Here is a 22,977-nt window from a genome sequence, read left to right on the forward strand (position 1 = left end):
CCAGAGTGGCATCTGCTTTGACTTCATAGAAACATTTCCAAAGCTAACATCTTCCAGTGGTACCACTGACATGGTGCAGGAGGGCTTTCACTGTGTCAGTGTTATTATGGGAAGCACTACGAATGTTGTGGTTGTACATGGAGAAATTCAGACAATGATAGTATTGAAAATGGTGCCCCAGATTGTAAAATTTGAGCATATACCAATGAGGACCAAGGGTAAAGTCTGGTTCATGACAGCCCAAATGGATATCACATCATTTCCATTCCAAAGAAATTGGGACATAAGTTTCCTTCATGGTTCTCTGTCTCTTGGAATTCACTCAGTGGATCTGTTAGCTTTCCAGAAGTTCCTTCAGATCAAGAACCCAAGCACAGAAAAAGAAGATGGTTTTATCAAGGACTTCTGGGAAGAGTCATTTAACTGTTCATTCCCCAGTTCAGTGGCAGATAATATAGGTGGGCAAGCTTGCACTGGAGAGGAGAAGATGGAGGCACTTCCTGTGTCTGTTTTTGAAATGAGAATGACAGCTCATAGCTACACCATCTACAATGCAGTCTATGCGGTGGCACATGCTTTGCACATCAGACATTCATCCCAATTCAAGCAGAGGGGAATGGCAGAGGGTGTAAGATGGGAGCTTGCAAATCCACAACCATGGCAGGTAATGTCCTGGAGATACCTCCATATGTTTTGGTGGGGAAATATGGGCGAGTTTTCTCAACCTTCCATGAGATTAACAAGAAATTTATTTTCGGAGAAAAGCTTTACAATACGTCTAGCATTTGGTTTCCCCCCCCCTCTGCAGCACCCCATCCCAGAGATTGACAAATCTCCCCATAGTTTATTAAAGAACTTCTTACCATCCCTTCACCTGTGTACCTGTGCACTTTTGGGGGTATGGAGTTTCATAACTTGGTGCTGCTCTGATATTTTGTCCAGTATTTAATTCAACCATTCGTTGAGGGGAACAGGAGAGGCGAATGGCACCATTTATTTCATCAAGACTTTGATTTGTTTTAAATTAATCTGTTCTTTGTTTGAGAAGGGCATGCCTGACACATTAGCTCGCCCAAAGCTTTCAAGAGATCATAATCCTGTCCCTTGAATGTATTTTCACTATATTGTATGATAACATAGTTTGAGCATTTATATGTATCTTCCATCTTATTTTCATTATTTAGCTCCATCACATCCTCAGAAGTATTTTATTTAACAACAGTGCAGGAGAAAATGTGTGTTTTGACACAAATGGTGAATTAATTGCTGGCTTTGACATTATAAACTGGCTCATGTTTCCAAATCAGTCCTTTCGTAGAGTCAAAATTGGGAAGATAGACTCCCTGGGCATCCAGGAAAAACCGTTCACCATTCATGAGGATGCCATTGTATGGCCCAACCAATTTAACCAGGTGGGTTCTCTGAATTTTTCAGGGTTCATTCCATCACTTGTCCCATGGTTGTTTCTCAGTATTCTGTAAATTTATTTAGCCCAATTCAAACTATGGCTTTCAATCTGAACATTCATGTTGTAGTTCCATAATAATGTGCCACTTAATGTTCATTCTTGGGGTGGCAGGGAGGACCTTGGCAATTCCACCCACCATTCAATTACATGCATTCTAACTGTAGGCAATTTTGGCTTCACACACTAACCCCAAAATGTAACCCTCTCATAATTTGAGTGTGGACTTCATACATATCAATGAAACAGGTTCATTTCTTCCAGGACACTTTGACTTTTGTAATGAATTTGAGTCGCACAGTTTTGTGTTATTTATAAGATTATTTAGGTTCAACATATCTTGCCTCTTTCCATACATAACCTTTTGAGTATTAAGATTCCCTCTTGGTACTTCTGCCACCCTCAGAAACCTGAGGGATGGCAGTCTAGGAAAGGGGATTATCTGTGGCAGTTCCCAAAACATGTCCCTTTCCCCAAAGTGTCACGTTAAACATCCTCATTTATAGTTACTATGGATTGGTGAAGATGCACCTCTTTACCCTGGGCACAGTTAACAATTTTGGGGTCAGACCACCTCTATTGTTTGATGCACATTCCTTTAGTTTGTTTTAAAATATGTCATTGATTTTAATGCTCACTGTTTTGGTGGCATTTGCTCTAAAAAGTGTTATATAAATAAATAATAGCATACCATAATATGAGCCAAGGACTCAAGTTCTAACAGCCCACTGCATTTGCAATACTTTCTAGTGTTCGTGATATTACCTAAAACATTATATTTTAATATTTATGGACAGACTCGGCCCGTTTCTATATGTAATGATCATTGCGGTTCAGGTTATAGTCGGACCAAGAAGGAAGGGAACCCATTTTGTTGCTATGACTGCATTCCATGTCCAGAAGGAAAGATTTCCAACCAGGAAGGTAAGAAAGGTTAAAAAATGTTTTCTATAGATGTATGCATAGCACCTATTTCATAGATGATTTTGATCTCGTTATGTATATCAATAGGTTTGTTTTTTAACAGTGATTTCCTTGATGTTTAAAATATTGCCCCAATTCATGGGCAATTGATTTGAAATCCATTACAAGTGAACTACAAGCCTTGTTGTATCACTATTATGTTTAGAGAGAACCATTTGAATAAATGGGAAATCACATAAACAAGTATCACTGATTTCAGTGGATCTTCAGTAAGCATTTCTAAATCTGAATCAGATCCATTGGCACTTGAAGCTGATCAGCTTCACCATGCACACAGATTCACCCTTAACAGTAACAGCTGCAGAATCAGAAAGTGTGGAAGCACCCATTCTGGTCAGCTGATATTCTATTGAATTAGATCAAAATACTGAAGTAGTTTACAAAGTGCACAACTATTTGCATTATTCCAAAGAAATGACATTGAGTCAGAAATGATCAAATGTGGGTGGGGGGAGAGAGGTGTGGCCTTGTCTTTGTGAGCCAACAGAGCCCACCACCTCTGACTCTCTTAAGAGTGTGCAATTAATATCGTTCGTTCGTTCTTTCTTTCTTTCTTTCTTTCTTTCTTGCTTGCTTGCTTGCTTGCTTGCTTTCTTCTTTCTTTCTTCAGACATGGATGACTGTTTTCAATGCACAGAAGATCAGTATCCAAACATTGGCCAGGATATATGTCTTCCAAAAGATATAAGCTTCCTGTCTTACGATGAACCTCTGGGGATCAGTTTAGTCACGTTAGCTCTTTTATTGACTTTCATTACAGCTTTGGTGCTTAGGATCTTCATCAAGCACAAAGAGACTCCCATAGTCAAAGCCAACAATCGGACCCTCACCTATGTTCTCCTCATAGCCCTCATTCTCTCCTTCCTTTGTCCTTTGCTATTCATTGGCCAGCCCACAAAAATAACCTGTCTCCTTCGACAAACTGCTTTTGGAGTCATCTTCTCAGTAGCAGTGTCTTGCATCTTAGCAAAAACAACTATAGTGGTTCTAGCTTTCATGGCTACTAAACCAGGCTCCAGAATGAGGAGATGGGTGAGGGGAAATCTGGCCATCTCCATTGTTCTTTTCAGTTTCCTCATTCAAATGATGATTTGTAGTGCCTGGCTGATAGTTGCTCCCCCACTCCCTGATTTAGACAAGCACTCAGTGACTAAAGAAATTGTACTGCAATGTAATGAAGGATCAGTCACCATGTTCTACTGTGCCCTAGGCTTCATGGGAATGCTGGCCCTTGTCAGTTTCACTATGGCTTTCCTATCTAGGAAGTTACCAGACAGTTTTAATGAAGCCAAGTTTATCACTTTCAGCATGTTGGTCTTTTGTAGTGTATGGCTGTCCTTTGTTCCGACCTACTTAAGTACCAAAGGAAAGTACATGGTGGCTGTGGAGATCTTTTCTATTTTGGCCTCTAGTTTTGGATTACTTGGCTGCATCTTTTCCCCCAAATGTTATATCATTTTGCTGAGGCCAGAGTTAAACAGCAGGGGACAGCTAATCATAAGAAAGAATTAAAGCATGAACAAGTCTATTAGATGTAGCAAATCATTACTGGACTACATCTCTTTGTATTCATTTTGCTTCTTCTCAGAATGCCTCAACCCAACAAAGCCAACAGAGGAGCCCATGTAGCTGTTCTCCCTGGACTTTCCCCTGACAAAGTACTCTGATTAAGGGAAGCAGTGGATCATGTATCCTAGATTCATAGACTGGGGAGGGACCTTAATTCCACGATGAAGACTACACATTTTGGAAACTACATTGGTTACAATGAGCTTCTAATTTCTTCCTTCCCCAATACAACAGTGATCCCTTATTATCAAGTCAAAGGGTAATAAAAATAACAGTTCTGAATATGTGACAAACACATTTTCTTCAACAATTCCAGAGGGAATTCTTAGCACTGAATGAGTAATTACATTGCTTCTTGATTATTAACAGGGCTATAATTTGAGCTGCTGCTTCTCAAAAAAAACAATGGGGACTTACAGTGACCACTGAGTTGTGATCCACAAGTCTGGTTTTGGATACTCCGACGTTGCATTGTCTCGGGAAAATAAACTACCCTTTAAACAAGGCAATTTTTATCTTGGAAAAGATAAAATGTAGATTTTGCATAGAACAACCAGTTGCCCTTGTATTAAGGATGGTGGTTTTACTGTCCTTGCTGCTGGAACTGATTTCTTACAATGTATGTCAGGCTCACATAGCAAAATGCAGGCTCCAAAGTCCACACCGTCCACTTCAAACCTACCATCAGCCAGGAGAGTTCCTGATTGGTGCCATTGTTTTCCATGGTGGCTTCATCTCCTCTCCAGCAACATTCACTGAGGAACCCCCACCAGTGCTGCCTGAAGAACTTGTGTAAGAACTAAGCCATTCATTTATTATAGCACAGGAATGATCAAACTTAGAGTTTCAGCCTCAGAATAATGACTGAGGCTGCAAACTTATACCTATTTACCTAGGGATAACCACTTTTCATTTCAGTGGGACATATGCTGATGTACAATCCATAAGAATCTTGTGTGAATTAAAAGAATACTGTAGAAGCTCCCATTTATCAATAGGGAAATGAATATAAATGTATTGAAATGTGTATATATTTTTATGTCTGAGATAGCCCTTTTGAACAGCCGTTTTTGATAGACTTTATCTGAACAGGAGTGTGAGAATCAATTAAAAAAAACCTGTTCTGAACCAAAATGCCCATATCATTTCATTTTCTGATCTTAGTCTAAGATTTGTTTCACAATGATAGTATATATTATGAAGTATATAAATCTGTGAATTACAACCACTATCACTGCCTCATGAGCAAGGAAGCTGTCATTGCATGACAGAACTGAGAAATACTGTAAATGTCAGGGAAAGACTTCAGATGTTTCAGGGAAAGACCCCAGGGGTTCCAATGTTCCAATGAGCACCACATTAGCAACCCCTGGTCTAGATACCATTAGCCTTTACAAATTGGAGAACTGGGGCAAAACTAACAAAATGAACTTCAGTCACGGCAAACGGCGGGTTCGGATCTTAGGCAGGAAATATCAGCTCCACAAATCTAAGATATGGAAAACCTGGCATGCCAGTAGCACATGTGAACAGGATCAAGGAGTCTGCATCAACAGAAGTATAATGAGCCAATCAAAAGAAATAATAGAGGAGTGTTATTCTGCCATGCTCAGACCACACCTGGTGTACTTTATTCAGTGTGTTCAGCACTATTTAAGAAGGATATCGACAAGCTTCAACGTGTGCTGAGAAAGGTGACACATATGGAAACCAAACCTTGTGAGGGAACGTTGAGGGGGTTGGGTATTTTTAGCTATGAAAATAGAAGACTGAGGGGAAGTAGGATAGCTATTCTCAAGTATCTCAAGGGCTGTCACCAGGAAAATGGAGCAAGTTTGTTTTCTAAAAATCTGGAAGAACTTGCTGATTATAATAGCTGTTCAACAATGGAATTGACAGGTAGTTAAATCCACTGAACACAAAATGATTAACAACTGTGTTGACATGTAATATACCTGATATATCAGTTCCTCCTGATGCTATTTGCAACTTTCATTCTAGGGTGCTGCCTAAGATTTACCAGCACATCGTGGCCTTGGCATTTGCAGTCAAGGAGATCAATGAAGACCCTCACATCCTACCCAATATCACCTTGGGCTTCCACTTATATGACAGCTATAACAATGCAAGGAGCACATATCTCGCCACACTGCTGCTTTTATCCAGGGTGGAAAAATTTGTTCCTAACTATATATGTGATGTTGAAAATAATCTGGCAGGGGTCATTGGGGGACTTGATTCTGAAATCTCCTTTTATGTAGCAACTGTTTTGGATATCTATAAGATTCCACAGGTAGGACAATACCTCGATTAGCTTACATAGAGAAAGAGGCTGAATTCACAGCACCAGTTCAAGGTGTATCACCAATTCAGGGTGAGAAATTTGGAGCAGAACCAGTTCCTTGGAAAATATGGAAGGTACAGAATTACAATAAAAAGTAAAATAAAATAAAAATACCTGAATAAGGGGAAAGAAAGGCTCCAATACCAGAAAAAAATATGTCACACCCCCAATCTCTTACACACACCTCAAGACACTGATATCCCAAAGGCCACTGAATGTTTAGGGGGGAAAGGCTTTCAAATTAAACATACTCTGCAGGTATGGCAAATTGCAGATACAATCCAATTGTGCAGAAGAACAGTAATAATACTGAGCAGCTAGTTCCAATGTGAAATAAATGTTCATAAGTGAAGTCTGAGAAGCCTTGAAAAAGAAAAGGCAAAAATGGAAGTTGTGGTAGTTGGGATTTGTGCATTGTGAAGACAAAAGAAGCTTCAGAGAAGGAATGCGTATCCGAACCATGTTGCAATTCTGACATGGCTACAGTAAATAATGCCTCAAGTAGGAATGGAGAATCCTCTATTAGGGAGGTGTGTCCCTCCTATCAGTTTTAGACATCGTACAAGACCCTGCAAGTATGCATAAGTTTTTGTATTGTTGCTTTTTTTAAAAAAAAATAGGAACAATGCCCCCCCCTTGTCAACAGAACAATTTTTTAACAAGCAGGAATGGGAGATGACCCCATTTTTAGGCCATTTGCATGTGTATCTTTTGTATAAATGAGAGAGGGCATGCAACCCCTGATGGGTGGCAAAGTGCAAAGGGCATGTCTGACTAACAGGATTCATAACATGATGTATATGAAAAGTTTGAAAGAACTCTGCAAATATTACTTTGTCTCTTCTCTTCCTTCATTTACTTATTTATAGCTCATTTATGGCTCTGCTCCAGTGATGAATGATAAAAGCCCAGGGCTTCCCTTCTACCAGATGGCAGCCTCAGAAGCCCTTCAGTATGAGGGAATTCTCTCTTTGCTTCTGCATTTCAGGTGGACGTGGATTGGAGTCATTGCAACAGACAATGACAATGGAGAAAGATTTGTGCAAACCATTTCCCCAATGTTTACCAAGAGTGGTGTCTGTTTTGCATTCATAGAAAGAATCCCCAATTTTAGTTTTATTTCTGAAATATATGGCATGCTACAACAGGGTGCAACAATAAGCCAGAAAATTTTTAGCAGCAAAGCTAACGTAGTGCTTGCCTCTGGAGAATCTTACTCCATGGCAACTTTTAGATGGCTTCCATACCTATCAGAACACGATGACATAAAAAATAATGTAAAAAGTAAAGTATGGATAATATCAGCCCAGGTTGAGTTTGCTTCATTTGTCTTTCAAAGGAACTGGGATTCAAGAGTATTCAATGGTGCTATATCCTTTGAAATTCACTTCCGAAACCCACCAGGATTTCATCAGTATGTTCTGCACAGAAACCCTTCCAGCACAGATGGGGATGGTTTTATCAGGGAATTCTGGCAACAGGCCTTTGGATGTGTATTTCCAGATATCACTGTAGACAAGGTGGAGGGGAATATTTGCACCAGAGAAGAGAAGCTGGAGAACCTTCCTGGATCACTTTTTGAAGTGAGCATGACAGGCCACAGTTATAGCATCCACAGTGCTGCCTACACCGTGGCCCATGCTTTACATGCCATGTCTTCCAGACTCAAGCACAGAGGAATGGCATTCAGAGTGAGAGGGAAGAATCCAAATCAACAGTCTTGGCAGGTAAAGGCTAAACATTCTCAATTGGCAAAGCCCTGTTACTTCCTGACACTTTTTGCGTTCCCAAAATGCTTTCAGCTTGATCTTTCCTCTCAGAGTTCAAACATTTGTGGTAGTGTATTAGGAAGAAGCCTGGCGTGCTCTGGTCCATGGGGTCACAAAGAGTCGGACATGACTAAACAACTAAACAACAACAGTTAGGAAAAAGACAGATCTTAAAAAGTAGAGACATCACTTTGCCAACAAAGGTCAGTATAGTAAAAGCTACGGTTTTCCCAGTAGTGATGTATGGAAGTGAAAGCTGGACCATAAAAAAGGCTGATCGCCCAAGAATTGATGCTTTTCAATTATGGTGAATTTGAATTATGGAGAATTTGAACTATGGTGAATTATGGTGCTCTCCATTCTGAAGGAAATCAGCCTGACTTCTCACTGGAAGGACAGATCCTGAAGCTGAGGCTCCAGTATTTTGGCCACCTCATGAGAAGAGAAGATTCCCTGGAGAAGACCCTGATGTTGGGAAAGATGGAGAGCACAAGGAGAAGGGGACGACAGAGGACGAGATGGTTGGACAGCGTTCTCGAAGCTACCAGCATGAGTGTGACCAAACTGCGGGAGGCAGTGGAAGACAGAAGTGCCTGGTGTGCTCTGGTCCATGGGGTCACGAAGAGTCGGACATGACTAAACGACTAAACAACAACAACAAATTAGGAAGAAGAACCCAGACATGAATTTATAACTCTGCAGGCAGAACAGGAGGTGGTACGAATATGATATCCTAGATGATTCCCCACATATTGCGCTGCTTGCAAATGGCAGTAGACCCTATAGGAAAGGGAAGTGATGGCTGCGTCCTTCTCTGAGCAGCTATTGCCCTGCACTTGAGGAGAAAACATTTTTATGAGGGAAGCTTTGCAGCCTACTGAGATGCCACTGCATTCACAGATAGGAAGCAGTGGAATGGTTTAGAAAGATGTTCAGCATTCCCTCTATCCCATATTAACCAAATCTTTCCTTAGAGCAGGTGGTCACACACCACTGGTGTGTCTTCTGAGATGTTCAGGGAGACAAGGGAAGGAGGGAGGGAGTGAGAGAAACCTCTCTACTCATACATATTTAACTCATGGGCTAAATGAAGGGTTGTAAGAAAGACTGAGAAAGAGGTATGTGTGAAAAAGAAAACCGATTGGCTCTCTCCTTGATTCGACCTGAATCCACTGAGAGGTGACTGAGCCACCCCCCACCACTTGCTGTAGGTTCTGCCCACGGGGGGGGGGGGGAATGCTCCACCCTGCATTAGACTGCAGTCTTTTCCAAACCCCTGTCTTTTCTGTTTTCAATCTAGCTCCATAACTTTCTGAGAAATATCTCATTTAACAATACGGCAGGAGATGTGGTATTCATCAACCAGAATGGAGAGGCAGCATCTAGCTTGGATATTGTCAACTGGATTATATTCTCCAACCAAAGTTTGCACAGAGTGAGAGTTGGGAGGATAGATCCGCAGGCTCCTCCAGACCAATCATTACTCCTTGATGAAGATGCCATCACATGGCACAGTTGGTTTAACCAGGTAGGGTTGCATTGTTTTCTAATTCAAAAGAGTTTAAGTATTGAATAAGCAATCATTATCCACCTGCAGGTGTACTCACTGTTCTTTGAGCCTCAAGTTGAGGAGTGGTGTATGACCAAACTATTGAAGTACCAGACTAAGAGCCAGAGGTTTACTGCTAGAAGCCACACATGCATTTGGCAAGGTGGCCGGGTTTATATTAAATAAGAAAAAAACCAAAGTAATGATTAAGAATATGGACCAGAGTGTAATAGAAGCAATGCAACGAGAAACAGGGATTGAAGTGGCGAAGAAGGTAAAATATTTGGGAATATGGTTAACTTCAAAAAATATTGATTTATTTCAAAACAATTATACACCGGTGTGGAATGGAATTAAAAAAGATGTGGAGGTATGGGAAAGGATGAAACTCTATTTTGGGGGTAGAATCTCAACGATCAAAATGAGCGTGCTTCCAAAGATGTTATTCTTATTTCAAATGATTCCTATAATCAAAGGGACAACGATCTTTAAAGAGTGGCAAAGAGTAATTTCAAGATATATTTGGCAGGGTAAAAAGCCTAGAATACAATTTAAGTTATTAACAGATGCGAAGGAAAGAGGAGGCTTTGCCCTGCCAGACTTGAAATTATATTACGAAGCGTCTTTTTTTAAAAAAAATAATTTTTATTCATTTTTCAAACACATAATAAAAAACAAACAAAACACAAAACAAAAACATACAAAACATTTAAACATGTAAAATTTCATAATCTTATTTTCATACACCTTCTTTCCTCCGACTTCCCCATACCTCCCTTTTGCTGCATCCTTATTTTGCAATTCTTTAGCAACCCTTTAGTCAATTTTTCTATTAGTTCCCTTTCATTAAATTTCATTAAATTTATTAGTTACAGCTGTAATTCTCTGCTTCTTACCCCTTGACATCTTAACACTCCTCAATTTTACAACAATTTTTAAGATATATTTTATTTTATTTTTTAAATATTTTTTATTAGTTTTCACAAACATAACAAAACACACAAGATAAAAACAACTAAACAAGACGAACTAACACATAATATGACTTCCCCAAACCTCCCCTTCACTGCATCCTTAGTTTTAAAATATCATTTTTTAACAATCCTTCATTCAGATTCAAAGCTATTTTCCCTTAGATTTTCTCATATTTCAAATTTAGCAGCTATAATTCTGTATTTCATACCCTTTGACATTTTAACATTCCAAAATTTTACAGTTGTTCTTAAGATATATTTTAAACTTTCTCCAGTCCTCTTCCACCGTCTCTCTCCTCTGGTCACGGATTCTGCCGGTCATCTCTGCCAATCCCATAAATTCTGTCACCTTGGTTTGCCATTCTTCCAGAGTAGGTATTTCTTGAGTCTTCCAATACTTTGCCAATAGAATTCTTGCCGCCGTGGTTGCATACATGAAGAATGTTCTATCTTCCCTTAATATCGTTTGGCCGACCATGCCCAAGAGAAAAGCCTCCGGTTTCTTAGCAAATGTCCGCTTAAGAATTTTCTTAATTTCATTATAGATCATCTCCCAGTAGGCCTTAATCTTTGGGCAGGTCCACCAAAGGTGATAAAAAGTTCCTTCACATTCATTGCATTTCCAGCAATTATTATTGGGCAAATGATAAATCTTTGCTAGTCTGGTTGGGGTCATGTACCACCTATAGATCATTTTCATTATGTTCTCCTTTAAGGCACTACACGCCGTGAATTTAATACCTGTGGTCCATAACCATTCCCAGTCTGCAAACATGATGTCATGACCAATGTCTTGTGCCCATTTAATCATTGCTGATTTTACTGTTTCATCCTGTGTATTCCATTTCAGCAGCAAACTATACATTCTAGACAGATTCTTAGTATTGGGTTCCAATAATTCTGTTTCTAACTTTGACCTCTCCTTCTGAAATCCTACTTTCCTGTCTTGCTTGAACGTTTCATTGATCTGCTGGTAATGTAACCAGTCTCGAACCTTGGGTTTTAATTTCTCCATACTCTGTAATTTAATCTTTTCACCATCATATTCTATAATTTCACCATATTTTGGCCAATCTGAATCCATATTAAGTTTTTTTACCGCCTTGGCTTCCAGGGGTGACAACCACCTGGGGGTTTTATTCTCCAACAAGTCTTTATAACGATTCCATACGTTGAACAGTGCTTTCCTAACGATATGGTTTTTAAAACCTCTATGCACCTTTACCTTGTCATACCATAAATATGCATGCCAGCCGAAGTTGTTATCATACCCTTCTAAATCTAAGATGTCTGTATTCTCAAGAAGTAGCCACTGTTTCAGCCAGCAAAAAGCTGCTGCTTCATAGTAAAGTCTTAAGTCCGGCAGGGCGAAGCCCCCTCTTTCCTTTGCATCAGTTAAAATTTTAAACTTAATTCTGGGCTTTTTGCCCTGCCAGACGAAATTAGATATGTCTTTCTGCCACTTCTTGAAACAGTCCATCTTATCCAAAATTTGCAATGTCTGAAACAAAAACAACAGTCTCGGCAACACATTCATCTTAATAACAGCCATTCGGCCTAACAAGGAAAGTCTCAACCTAGTCCATATGTCAAGATCTTTCTTCACTTCCAACCAACATTTCTCATAATTATCTTTAAATAAATTCACATTTTTAGATGTTAAATTCACCCCCAGGTATTTAACTTTTTTTGTTATTTCCAAACCAGTTTCCCTTTGAAAGTTCTCTTTTTCCCCCAACGTCAGATTTTTCCCCAGCACCTTTGTTTTTTGCTTATTCAATTTAAAACCTGCCACTTGACCAAATTCTTCAATAAGTTCTAAAACTCTTTTTGTGCTGGCTTCGGGTCTTTGCAAAGTCAAGACTAAATCGTCTGCAAATGCCCTCAGCTTATAGTGCTTAGTTCCCAATCGTATTCCTTCTACCTGCTGGTCCCTTCTTACCATGTTCAACAATACCTCCAGGGCTGATATAAACAATAGAGGGGACATTGGGCATCCCTGTCGTGTCCCTTTTTCTATTGGAATTTCGTCCATAACCATACCATTCACAATTAATTTAGCTTTTTGTTCAGAATATATAGCGCCTATACCGTTTTCAAAGTTTTGGCCTACCCCCATCCCTTGGAGATTCCTCTTCATAAAACTCCAACAAATATTGTCAAAGGCTTTCTCCGCATCCACAAAAATCAAGACTGCTTTTCTGTTTATGTCAGTCTCCAACAATTCCAAAATGTCTATAATGTTCCTCACGTTATCTGACATATGTCTCCCTGGGAGAAAGCCTGTTTGATCTCTGTGAATCTCCTCTTGCAACACTTTTTTGAATCTTTTTGCTAAAATGTCTGCAAAAATTTTATAATCCACATTTAAAAGTGATATAGGGCGGTAGTTCTTAACTTGATGTTTCTCAGTTTCTGTCTTCGGTATAAGTGAGATGAATGCTTCTTTCCACGACTCGGGAGCCTTTTTCCCCTCCAAGATTTGGTTGCAAACTTCTTTCAGTGGTTGTATCAGCCATTCCTTCAATGCTTTATAATATCTTGCAGTCAGCCCGTCTGGTCCTGGTGATTTCCCCAATTGCATGTTTTGAATGGCACCCTCTAATTCTTGGTCTGTAATTCTCTCATTTAAGATCCTCCTGTTCTTTTCCGAGATCTTTGATAGACCATATTTTTTAATAAAATCTTCAATTTCTTGTTCCTTCTTTGGCCCTTGAGCATATAACTTCTTGAAAAAGCTTTGAAAACAATTACTAATCTCATTTGGCTTATTTATAAATTTACCTTCTACTTCAAGTGATGTCACCGTGTTCAGCTTTTGTCTCTTTTTCAATTGCCATGACAGGAGCTTCCCACATTTATCTGCTGATTCAAAAGTTTTTTGCCTCATTTGTTTTATTTTCCATTCTATCTCTTCATTTACCAATTCCATATATTGAGTCTGGTAATACTTTATTTCCCTTAGAATCTCTTGGGATTTAGGTTTAGACCTCAGTTTCTTTTCTCCTTCCTTTATTTGTTTCCAAATTTTCTCTTTCTTCGCATTCTGTTGTTTCCTCTTTATGGAGTTTTGCTGAATCAGGAAGCCTCGCATCACGGCCTTGCTTGCGTCCCATATTGTTCTTCTTTCGACATCTGATCTTAAATTTATCTCGAAATAGTCTTTCAATGTCTTTTGGGCCTTTTTATAAATTATTTCATCTTTAAACAGGGTGTCATTCATTCTCCATCTGAAGGTTCCAGCAGTGGTCAGTTTCATTTCCATCTTTACTGCATTGTGATCTGAACAGGTTTTCGGGCAGATTTCTATTTTCTTAACCCTTGGTGCCAGATTGCTAGAGATCCATATTTGGTCAATCCTAGCCCATGTCATATTTGCTTCAGAGAAGAAGGTCCCCTCTCTTTCCAGAGGGTTCCTTGTTCTCCAGATATCAATCAAGTCCATGGTGTCGGTCAGTTCAAAAAAGGTCTTCGGCAGTCTCCCATTGTTTGATATTGTTTGCCTTTGTGCTTTATCCATATTTGTGGAGACTACTCCATTCAAGTCGCCCATCAATATTATTTTTAAGTCCATGAAGTCCATTAAAGTCTCATGCAACTTCTTAAAAAACTCGGCCTTCCCCTCATTAGGTGCATAAACTCCTACAATCAAAATTCTTTCTCCATACATTTGAATTTCCACTGCCAGGAATCTTCCTTGTTCATCTTTGAAAATCAGTTTAGGTTCCAATTTTTCTTTAACATAGATCACCACACCTCTTTTCTTAACTTTGTCTGAAGAGATGAATTCCGATCCTAATCTTTTATTTATCAAAAGTTTCCTGTTTATCCTGGCAATGTGGGTTTCTTGCAGACATATTATATCCAAATTTTCTTTTTTTAAAATATGAAACACCTGTCTTCTTTTTCGAGGGTGGTTCAAACCATTACAGTTCCAGCTCACAAGTTGCAGAGACATTTTTGTTATTGGGCTGCTTTCCCACCGACTGCTCCAAGTTCTTGTTCCTCGTCTGTAGGTACTGGGGGTAATCCAAATGGAAGATTTGCTACATCCGTTATTTCTCTCTCACTTGCAGTTCCTTTTTCGAAGTCCTCAAAGTTTCTCTCCAAAAACTGATCTTTTTCTTTGGTTGTTTTGATCTTGATTTTTTTCCCTTTAAAGTTGAAAGACAATCCTTGAGGGTATTCCCACCTAAATGGGATCTCGTGTTTTTTCAGCAAATCCGTTAGAGTCTTAAATTGGGACCTCACCTCTAGAAAGTACTTAGGAACATCCTTGAAGATCTGTATCTGGGAATTCTTTACAATCAAAGCCTTCTGGTAATGTAGATTCAGTATTTTATCCCTTTCTTCCTTGGATCTTAAACTAATTAAACAGTCCCTTGGTTTCTTACCTTGTTTTCTGCCGATCCTGAAGGCCGAAGTGATTACAAATTCGTCTTCTTCCCCTTCTAATTCATCAGTCTAAAATTCTTGAAACTTGTCTGTAAGAAATTCTCCCAGGTTGCCTTCTTCCTCCTCTGGTACAGATCTCAGTTTCAGATTTTTATTTTTCCTCTCTAGTTCCATAAAGGCCAAAGCTGCGTCATGTTCATGAACTTTCTTTGCAATGGGTACAAATTTTCCCTTAGTGTCCTCAGCCGTGCACCTTGCGCTCTCAGCTATTTTCCTCGTTTCTGTGCTTTCTTGCACAAGGCGATTTATAGAATCTGTGTTACTTGCTATTGCTGTTGTGTTCAGGTCTAGTCTTGTTGTTAACTCTGTCAACTTCTTAGAGTTATCTGTCAATTTCTTGGAGTTCTCTGTGGACTGCTTAGTTAATGCTTCTAAAGATTTATTTATTCTGAGCAGTGCTTGTGTCATAGAATCCATTGATGCTGTTGTTCCTTTTTCCTGTGCAGCTGCAGCTCCTGTGGAGCCTCTTCTTTGAGTCTGCTTTTGAGCCTGTTTTGTTTTGCTTCTTGTTGCTATTTTCTCCAGTGGAGTACTCATAACTCAAGGTCGTTCACACAGGAAAATTGCAAGTGGAAAATCCCACTTCTCTGTTTCTAGCACAATGCAACTGTCTCTCTCTTTTAGTCCTCTAGAGGGTGAAATTGTATCCAAACATTGGCAACAGCAGTAACCATCCAAAAAACAGGGAAAAAGTAACCAATGCAAAGTTCCATAGATCAAAGTCCAGCCAAAGCCCTGTTTGTTACAATCCTATAGATATATTTTAAATTTCTTCCAATCCTCTTCCACTGTCTCTTTCCCCTGGTCGCGGATTCTGCCAGTCATCTCTGCCAGTCCCATAAAGTCCGTCACCTTTGTCTGCCATTCTTCCAGAGTAGGTAGTTCTTGCATCTTCCAATACTTTGCCAGAAGAATTCTTGCTGCTGTGGTAGCGTACATAAAAAAGGTCCTATCCTTCTTTGGCACCAATTGGCCAACCATGCCCAGGAGAAAAGCCTCAGGTTTTTTAGGAAAAGTCCACTTAAGGACTTTCTTAATTTCATTATAGATCATTTACGAAGCGTCTTGGCTGGTTGTCTCCATTAGAGGTTATGAGTGTAAAGAAAATTAATATGAAAGGGAATTGGATTACTTACGGTGATTTAATAATTAAAGAAGGGGGGAAATGGAAAATGAAGCCATATGAGCAAGTAAAAGAACATGTGTTTGATTGGTTGCATTATTTCCAGGTAAATAAAATATTTAAAAAGAATTTTAAAGAGAGTGGATATACAGAAAAAGAATTGAAATTTCAAACAGAGATAATAAATAATGATTATAAGATAATGTATAAAATGTATAAAATGTTGTTGGAATGGCAAACGATGGATGAGGAGGTAAAGTCGGTTATGATACATTGGGCCAGAGACTTTGGTTATAATATACAATTGGTTGATTGGGGAAAAGTATGGAATGAAAATATGAAATTTGCTGCATGTACTTGTTAGGGTGTGAAACCTAAGACGCTGGCAAGTTAGCAATGTCATGTGACTTTAAGTAGTCAAGCTCGTTAAGTTGTTAAGTTGCTCAGTATATAAAGAGTGTTTGTTTTCTCTGCCTGCGGGGCGTGAAGCAAAAATGTCTGAAATCTTCGGAGGTGTTTCTGTTATCTTTCTGCAATAAACCTGTCTTTGGAAAGTCAGGCTTCCCTGTGTCGTTATTTCTTTGCTGCTGAGACTCTGAAGCTTGTACTGCAACAAGAATCTCTGCACTGGACTTAATTAATGCTCTGCAAAGAGAACTGTTGCTGGTTGCGCAGCGGAAGCGTTTACTGGACCAGAACACAGACTCTCTTAGGTTATGGCTCCTTCTACGTTTCTACAGCTGTATTGTGTGCAGAGAAAGTGAAAGCAGCTTTCGGATGAGAGAAGACCGGCTTGGTCGTAAATCCAGCTCTTAAAGGAACTGAGAGTCTGCAGAAAGCTGAGAGAGCTGCGTAAGTGAAGATTTACAGCTTCATTAGCTGCAAAAGGCTAGCTTGACCTCCCGTTGTGTTTTTGTTTTGTTAATAAAAACAGAAGACGGTGGTAGGTTGCTAGTGAAGAGACGGAGGGAAAAAGTTTAAAAGGCTTCAGAGGAGGTTGGAGGCGTCTGAAAAGTGAGTAAAACAAATCCCAAGGGGAAAGAGAAGCAAGGGCACACAGAGGGAGTAGCAGCAGACCCCAAGAATGGCAGTGGAAAATTTCCAGGTTCCCTTTACAAAGTTGAACTCTGCTAATTACGTGCAGTGGTCTAAGAGGGCTCAAGTCTGGTTGGAAGCCAAAGAAGTGTGGGCTGACTATGTCCAGAGGCGAAAGCCGTTTGTGGCTGTTGCAGCAGATGCCACAGCAGAGCAACAGGCTGCTGCACATGCTCAGAACAGGGAACATGATAAAATGGACACGAAAGCTAGATGCATGTTGATGGTATCGATAGACGATTCCCAATTACCTCATGTGGAAAATTTAAGGTCTGCATTTGAAATTTGGGAAGCTCTTAGGCGAATTCACCATAGAGCCACGCCCGGAGAGAAGGTGAACATTATACGTGCTTTGTATGAGTTGAAACTGAAGCCAGGGGATAGTGTGGTTGAACACACGTCACAGATGACTGAGTACTTCAAAGGAGTTAAAGGAGAATATTATGAAAATGGTATATAGATGGTATATTACACCGGTTAAGTTAGCAAAAATGTTTAAAACATGTAATAAGTGTTGGAAATGTAAGGAAAAAGAAGGATCGTTTTTCCATATGTGGTGGGAATGTAAGAAGGTAAAGGGTTTCTGGGAAATGATATATAATGAGTTGAAGAAGATGTTTAAATACACAATTGTAAAGAAACCGGAAGCCTTTTTGTTAGGAATAATAGGAAGAGAGATAAATAGAAGGGACCACAAACTTTTTCAATACGCAGTAACAGCGGCAAGAATATTAATGGCCCAAAAATGGAAACAAGAGGAGTTACCGACCCTTGAAGCATGGAGAATGAAACATATGGATTATGCAGAATTGGACAAATTGACTGGGAAGATCAGATATCAACGGGATCACAAGTTCATCAAGGACTGGGGAAAGTGTACAGATTATCTGAAAAGCATATGTGACAAACAGACAATGCTAGTGGGTTTTAAAGAGGCTCTGTGAAGGTTAAAGATGTATTGTAAAAAAGAAATAGAATTGAAAGGATAATATTAAATGGCAATACAAAATATAGAGAATGCGTAAAAATGGAAAATATGGATGATTGGTGGAGAAGCCGGTGGAAGTCCCAAAAGTTGAAATTTGTGAATAATGTTTGAGATGGCGAATTTGTAAAAGGAAAAATTTAATAAAAATTATTATAAAAAAGAAGCCACACATGGATTAAAGGCAAATATTTTATTAAGGAGGTTACAAAACAGAAGATACAATGTAAATATGCCTTAGGGGGATCCAAATTCTGACAAAAATAACAACAGCTAAATTGTCTCAGCCTAATCCCAACCATTCACAGACCACACTACAAGCTGCATCCATGCAAATGTGGTTATTGCACCACAGAATCCTCCATCTGAATGTGGGTCATTAGGTCCAGATCAAATATCAGTTTTTCTATGGAAAGGCCGGGAGACAGGAAGGAGGTTTTCTTTGAGTGAAATAGAGCCTCTGGATACATTTCCTCAGCACAAGAGTGTATACATGCTTAGAGACCATGAAGCTACAAAGTGGATTTCTTCGCAGTCATTGTGATCTTGAAGCAACCTTACATCTAACATTGCAGACAAGTGGTGAGTTGGACTAATGAAATGGATTATTATTTTCCGTTGGAAGACTTCAACCACAATCCTAAGTAAAAAAGAAAACTATTGTAAATTAAACAAAAACAATTGGGATTTCTTTACACTTATTAAATACTGATTTAATAAGTATTGAAAGATGATGTAAGAATTGAATAGCCCCAGAGTTTTGTCTTTCTTGCTAGAAAGGTGGGGAAATGAGGTGGTTGAGGAAAGGAGGCATAATAATACTAAAGGAAGAAATCAAGGACAGCAGCAGATGCAGGAGACCACTAGTCTTCTAAGGGGGCCAGTGGAAGAAATGGAAGCAGGAGAAGTGGTGAAGATTGAGAGAGTGAAGGAAGGACTGGTAAAGCTGGTAAAATGCGGTCTTGACTATGCTACCACTCAGTGGATTTGTAACTGGCTGACTGACTGAACCCAAAGGTGCTCATCAATGGTTCCTCTTCATCCTGGAGAAGAGTGACTAGTGGTGCCACAGAGTTCTGTCTTGGGCCCGGTCTTATTCAACATCTTTATCAATGACTTGGATGATGGACTCAAGGGCATCCTGATCAAATTTGCAGATGACACCGAACTGGGAGGGGTGGCTAACACCCCAGAGGACAGGATCACACTTCAAAATGACCTTGACAGATTAGAGAACTAGGCCAAAACAAACAAGATGAATTTTAACAGGGAGAAATGTAAAGTATTGCACTTGGGCAAAAAAAATGAGAGGCACAAATACAAGATGGGTGACACCTGGCTTGAGAGCAGTACATGTGAAAAGGATCTAGGAGTCTTGGTTGACCACAAACTTGACATGAGCCAACAGTGTGACGCGGCAGCTAAAAAAGCCAATGCATTTCTGGGCTGCATCCATAGGAGTATAGCATCTAGATCAAGGGAAGTAATAGTGCCACTGTATTCTGCTCTGGTCAGACCTCACCTGGAGTACTGTGTCCAGTTCTGGGCACCACAGTTCAAGAAGGACACTGACAAACTGGAACGTGTCCAGAGGAGGGCAACCAAAATGGTCAAAGGCCTGGAAACAATGCCTTATGAGGAACGGCTAAGGGAGCTGGGCATGTTTAGCCTGGAGAAGAGGAGGTTAAAGGGTGATATGATAGCCATGTTCAAATATATAAAAGGATGTCACATAGAGGAGGGAGAAAGGTTGTTTTCTGCTGCTCCAGAGAAGCAGACACGGAGCAATGGATCCAAACTACAAGAAAGAAGATTCCACCTAAACATTAGGAAGAACTTCCTGACAGTAAGAGCTGTTCGACAGTGGAATTTGCTGCCAAGGAGTGTGGTGGAGTCTCCTTCTTTGGAGGTCTTTAAGCAGAGGCTTGACAACCATATGTCAGGAGTGCTCTGATGGTGTTTCCTGCCTGGCAGGGGGTTGGACTCGATGGACCTTGTGGTCTCTTCCAACTCTATGATTCTAAGGACAAAAGAAGAAAGGTGTGAAGAGCAAGACACAGAGCATTAGGAATGTATGCATCAAACTTTTTAAAAGAGTGATCTCAGAATATTTTTAAAGGTACATTTTGTTTATAGCATGCTGAGAAAAGTTTTACAGCATTCCAGGGAGTGTCATAGGACTTGGATAGCTTCATTCTAATTCATGTCCAGAATATTGAATAATAATAATAATAATAATAATAATAATAATAATAATAATAATACTCCACAACCTGAGTAGGTTTTCCCAGCCACTCTGGATGTCTTATTCTGAACTCTTCCCCAGGCAGCATCTGATGGGTCCAAGTATAGGTGTAGCAACAGGCACCAAAATCAGTTCTAGAGCTGTCTACCTAGTGGACAGCGTACTCAACATTAACAAAATTAACAGGGAAACTAGAGTAACTTCAAAGTGTACTTTAATTGACAGGACAATCTTTGCAGAACAGATGGGGTACTGCACATACCAGAGCATTATCAAGGGCATATCACATAACTTCAAACATTACTACTAATAATACAAAAAGAAACAATTGCTCTCTGTATAGTGATTACATATTACTGAAGTGCTGTGTCAGATTAGTAACAGAGAAAGGCCCGAGAACATAAAGGATTTCAAACTCAGTAGACTCTTTATGAACCTTCTGTTCTTTCATTTATGGATTAGACTCAGGCTCTTTCAGTCTGTACTGAGAGATGCCTTCCAGGATCCAGCAAGAAAGTGAAGGAGGGACAGCCACCTTGCTGCTACGATTGCATCCCATGTGCTGAGGGGAAGATTGCAAACCAGGAAGGTAGGAGAAATAAATAGATTAAATAGATCTAAACTTAGTACTCAGATTAAATAGAACAATAAACATTTCAGTAAGCTGACATGATATGAGCTAAAGGTCTTTTCCTTAATATTATTTCCCCAGATATGAATGACTGTAATAAATGCCCAGACAAAGACTATCCAAGCAGAAACCGGGATGCATGTAAACCCAAGGATATCAGCTTCTTGTCTTATGAAGAACCTTTGGGCATCAGTTTAGCCTGCTGCTCTCTTTCCCTTTCCTTGATCACAGCTCTGGTACTAGGTACATTTATAAAACACCATGACACACCCATTGTCATTGCAAACAACCGAAACCTCACCTACACTCTCCTCATCTCTCTCCTGCTCTGCTTCCTTTGTGCATTGCTCTTCATTGGCCGACCTGAGAAGGTCACATGTCTCCTCCGGCAAACAGCTTTTGGCATCATCTTCTCAACTGCTGTTTCTTGTGTCCTGGCAAAAACCTTCACGGTGGTTTTGGCCTTCATGGCTACAAAACCAGAATCCAGGATGAGGAAATGGGTGGGGAAAGGACTTGGCCACTCCATTCTCCTTTCCTGCTCCATAGTCCAAGTAGGCATATGTACTGTGTGGCTGGCAACCTCTCCCCCATACCCAGATGTGGACATGCACTCAGTGACGGAAGAAATTATACTAGAATGTAATGAAGGGTCTGTAACAATGTTTTATTGTGTCCTCATATACATGAGCTGCCTGGCCACTGTAAGTTTTGCTGTGGCTTTCCTCGCCAGGAAGTTACCAGACAGTTTCAATGAAGCCAAGTTTATCACTTTCAGCATGTTGGTTTTCTGCTGTGTTTGGCTGTCCTTTATTCCTTCCTACCTGAGCACCAAAGGAAAATATATGGTAGCTGTGGAGATCTTCTCTATCTTAGGCTCCGGTGTTGGGTTGCTGGTTTGCATCTTCTTCCCCAAATGTTACATAATCACTCTGAGGCCTGAGCTGAACAATAGGGAACAGCTAATAAGGAAGAAAAGTTAAAGAAATAATACACTTGTCCTTTTCTGTATTTTGTGCTTTGCTCTGTGTGTACAGTGGAATATTTGCAAACACGTGTTCAGCAGCTGCCTTATATAATTTTTCCTAGACCTGGTGATTTTGACAGCTGTCCCTTTTCCATATGTAATGATCACTGCAGTTCAGGTTATAGAAGAGCTAAAAAAGAAGGGAAGGCATTTTGCTGCTATGATTGCTTTCCATGTCCAGAGGGGAAGATTTCAAACAAGAAAATTAAGGAATGTCATATGTAGATGTTTTCTATTTAACAGTTGCCGCCTATTTAATAGATGGATACCATTTATTTTATAAATCGATTGACTGCAATCCAGCTGGTTCCCATCAGTGTTTTAAATGCTTGAACTAATTTCTTTAACATTCAAGCAAATCCAGAAATATAAACAAATCAAAACCATCCTGCTAGCAGCTGAAAGTGTCAGAGGCCTCTGTGTCTATTGATTTGTGTGTTTGGGGGGTGGGCTCGCACAGTCTTTTTGTTTCAGCTGATCCAACCCACTAATATTCGAATCAGAAGTGTCGAATCATGACCCGCGCGTGCACAGACGCGGTGCTTTGGGTTGCGAACGCTGCGGGTTGCGAACGTGTCTCCAGTACGGATCACATTTGCAACCTGTGGTTCCACTGTACGTTTTACATAGATTAAACTGTTACAGACTGACTAACTCTTAGGCAGACGGCAGCAGCACAAAACAAACCTGCTGCTCTAAATTTTAAGACTGTTCAGCTAACTGCCATAACTGCCACAGAGGTTATGACATCCCAGAGTTCTA

At 39.9% G+C, this 22,977-nt stretch overlaps 1 protein-coding gene and 1 long non-coding RNA gene across 3 annotated transcripts in view; one reads left to right on the forward strand and one right to left on the reverse strand.

Annotated features, from left to right (window-relative positions):
- Positions 1-22,563, forward strand: part of LOC309354528 (vomeronasal type-2 receptor 26-like) — a 59,157-nt gene extending 36,594 nt beyond the window's left edge. The window contains exons 3-7 of the mRNA XM_081884714.1: positions 2,263-2,389; positions 7,232-8,089; positions 9,432-9,659; positions 21,020-21,146; positions 21,270-22,563. Coding sequence (XP_081740840.1) covers positions 2,263-2,389; positions 7,232-8,089; positions 9,432-9,659; positions 21,020-21,146; positions 21,270-22,171 — 2,242 coding nt within the window. The 3' untranslated portion in view covers positions 22,172-22,563. The remainder of the gene's footprint in view (positions 1-2,262; positions 2,390-7,231; positions 8,090-9,431; positions 9,660-21,019; positions 21,147-21,269) is intronic.
- Positions 18,494-21,585, reverse strand: LOC309354535. 2 transcript variants are annotated; one of them, XR_014162345.1, is made up of 4 exons: positions 21,490-21,585; positions 20,974-21,099; positions 20,586-20,701; positions 18,494-18,952 (listed from the first exon to the last, which is right to left on the reverse strand). It is a non-coding gene; the product is annotated as an uncharacterized lncRNA (long non-coding RNA). The 2 variants fall into 2 exon arrangements; XR_014162346.1 differs by lacking the exon at positions 20,974-21,099 and having other exon boundaries at positions 20,586-20,705; positions 21,490-21,584.
- Positions 22,564-22,977: the final 414 nt, after the last annotated feature.

Source organism: Podarcis melisellensis, assembly GCF_964234715.1.
Source record: "Podarcis melisellensis genome assembly, chromosome: 13".
In the NCBI taxonomy this organism is placed as follows: domain Eukaryota; kingdom Metazoa; phylum Chordata; class Lepidosauria; order Squamata; family Lacertidae; genus Podarcis; species Podarcis melisellensis.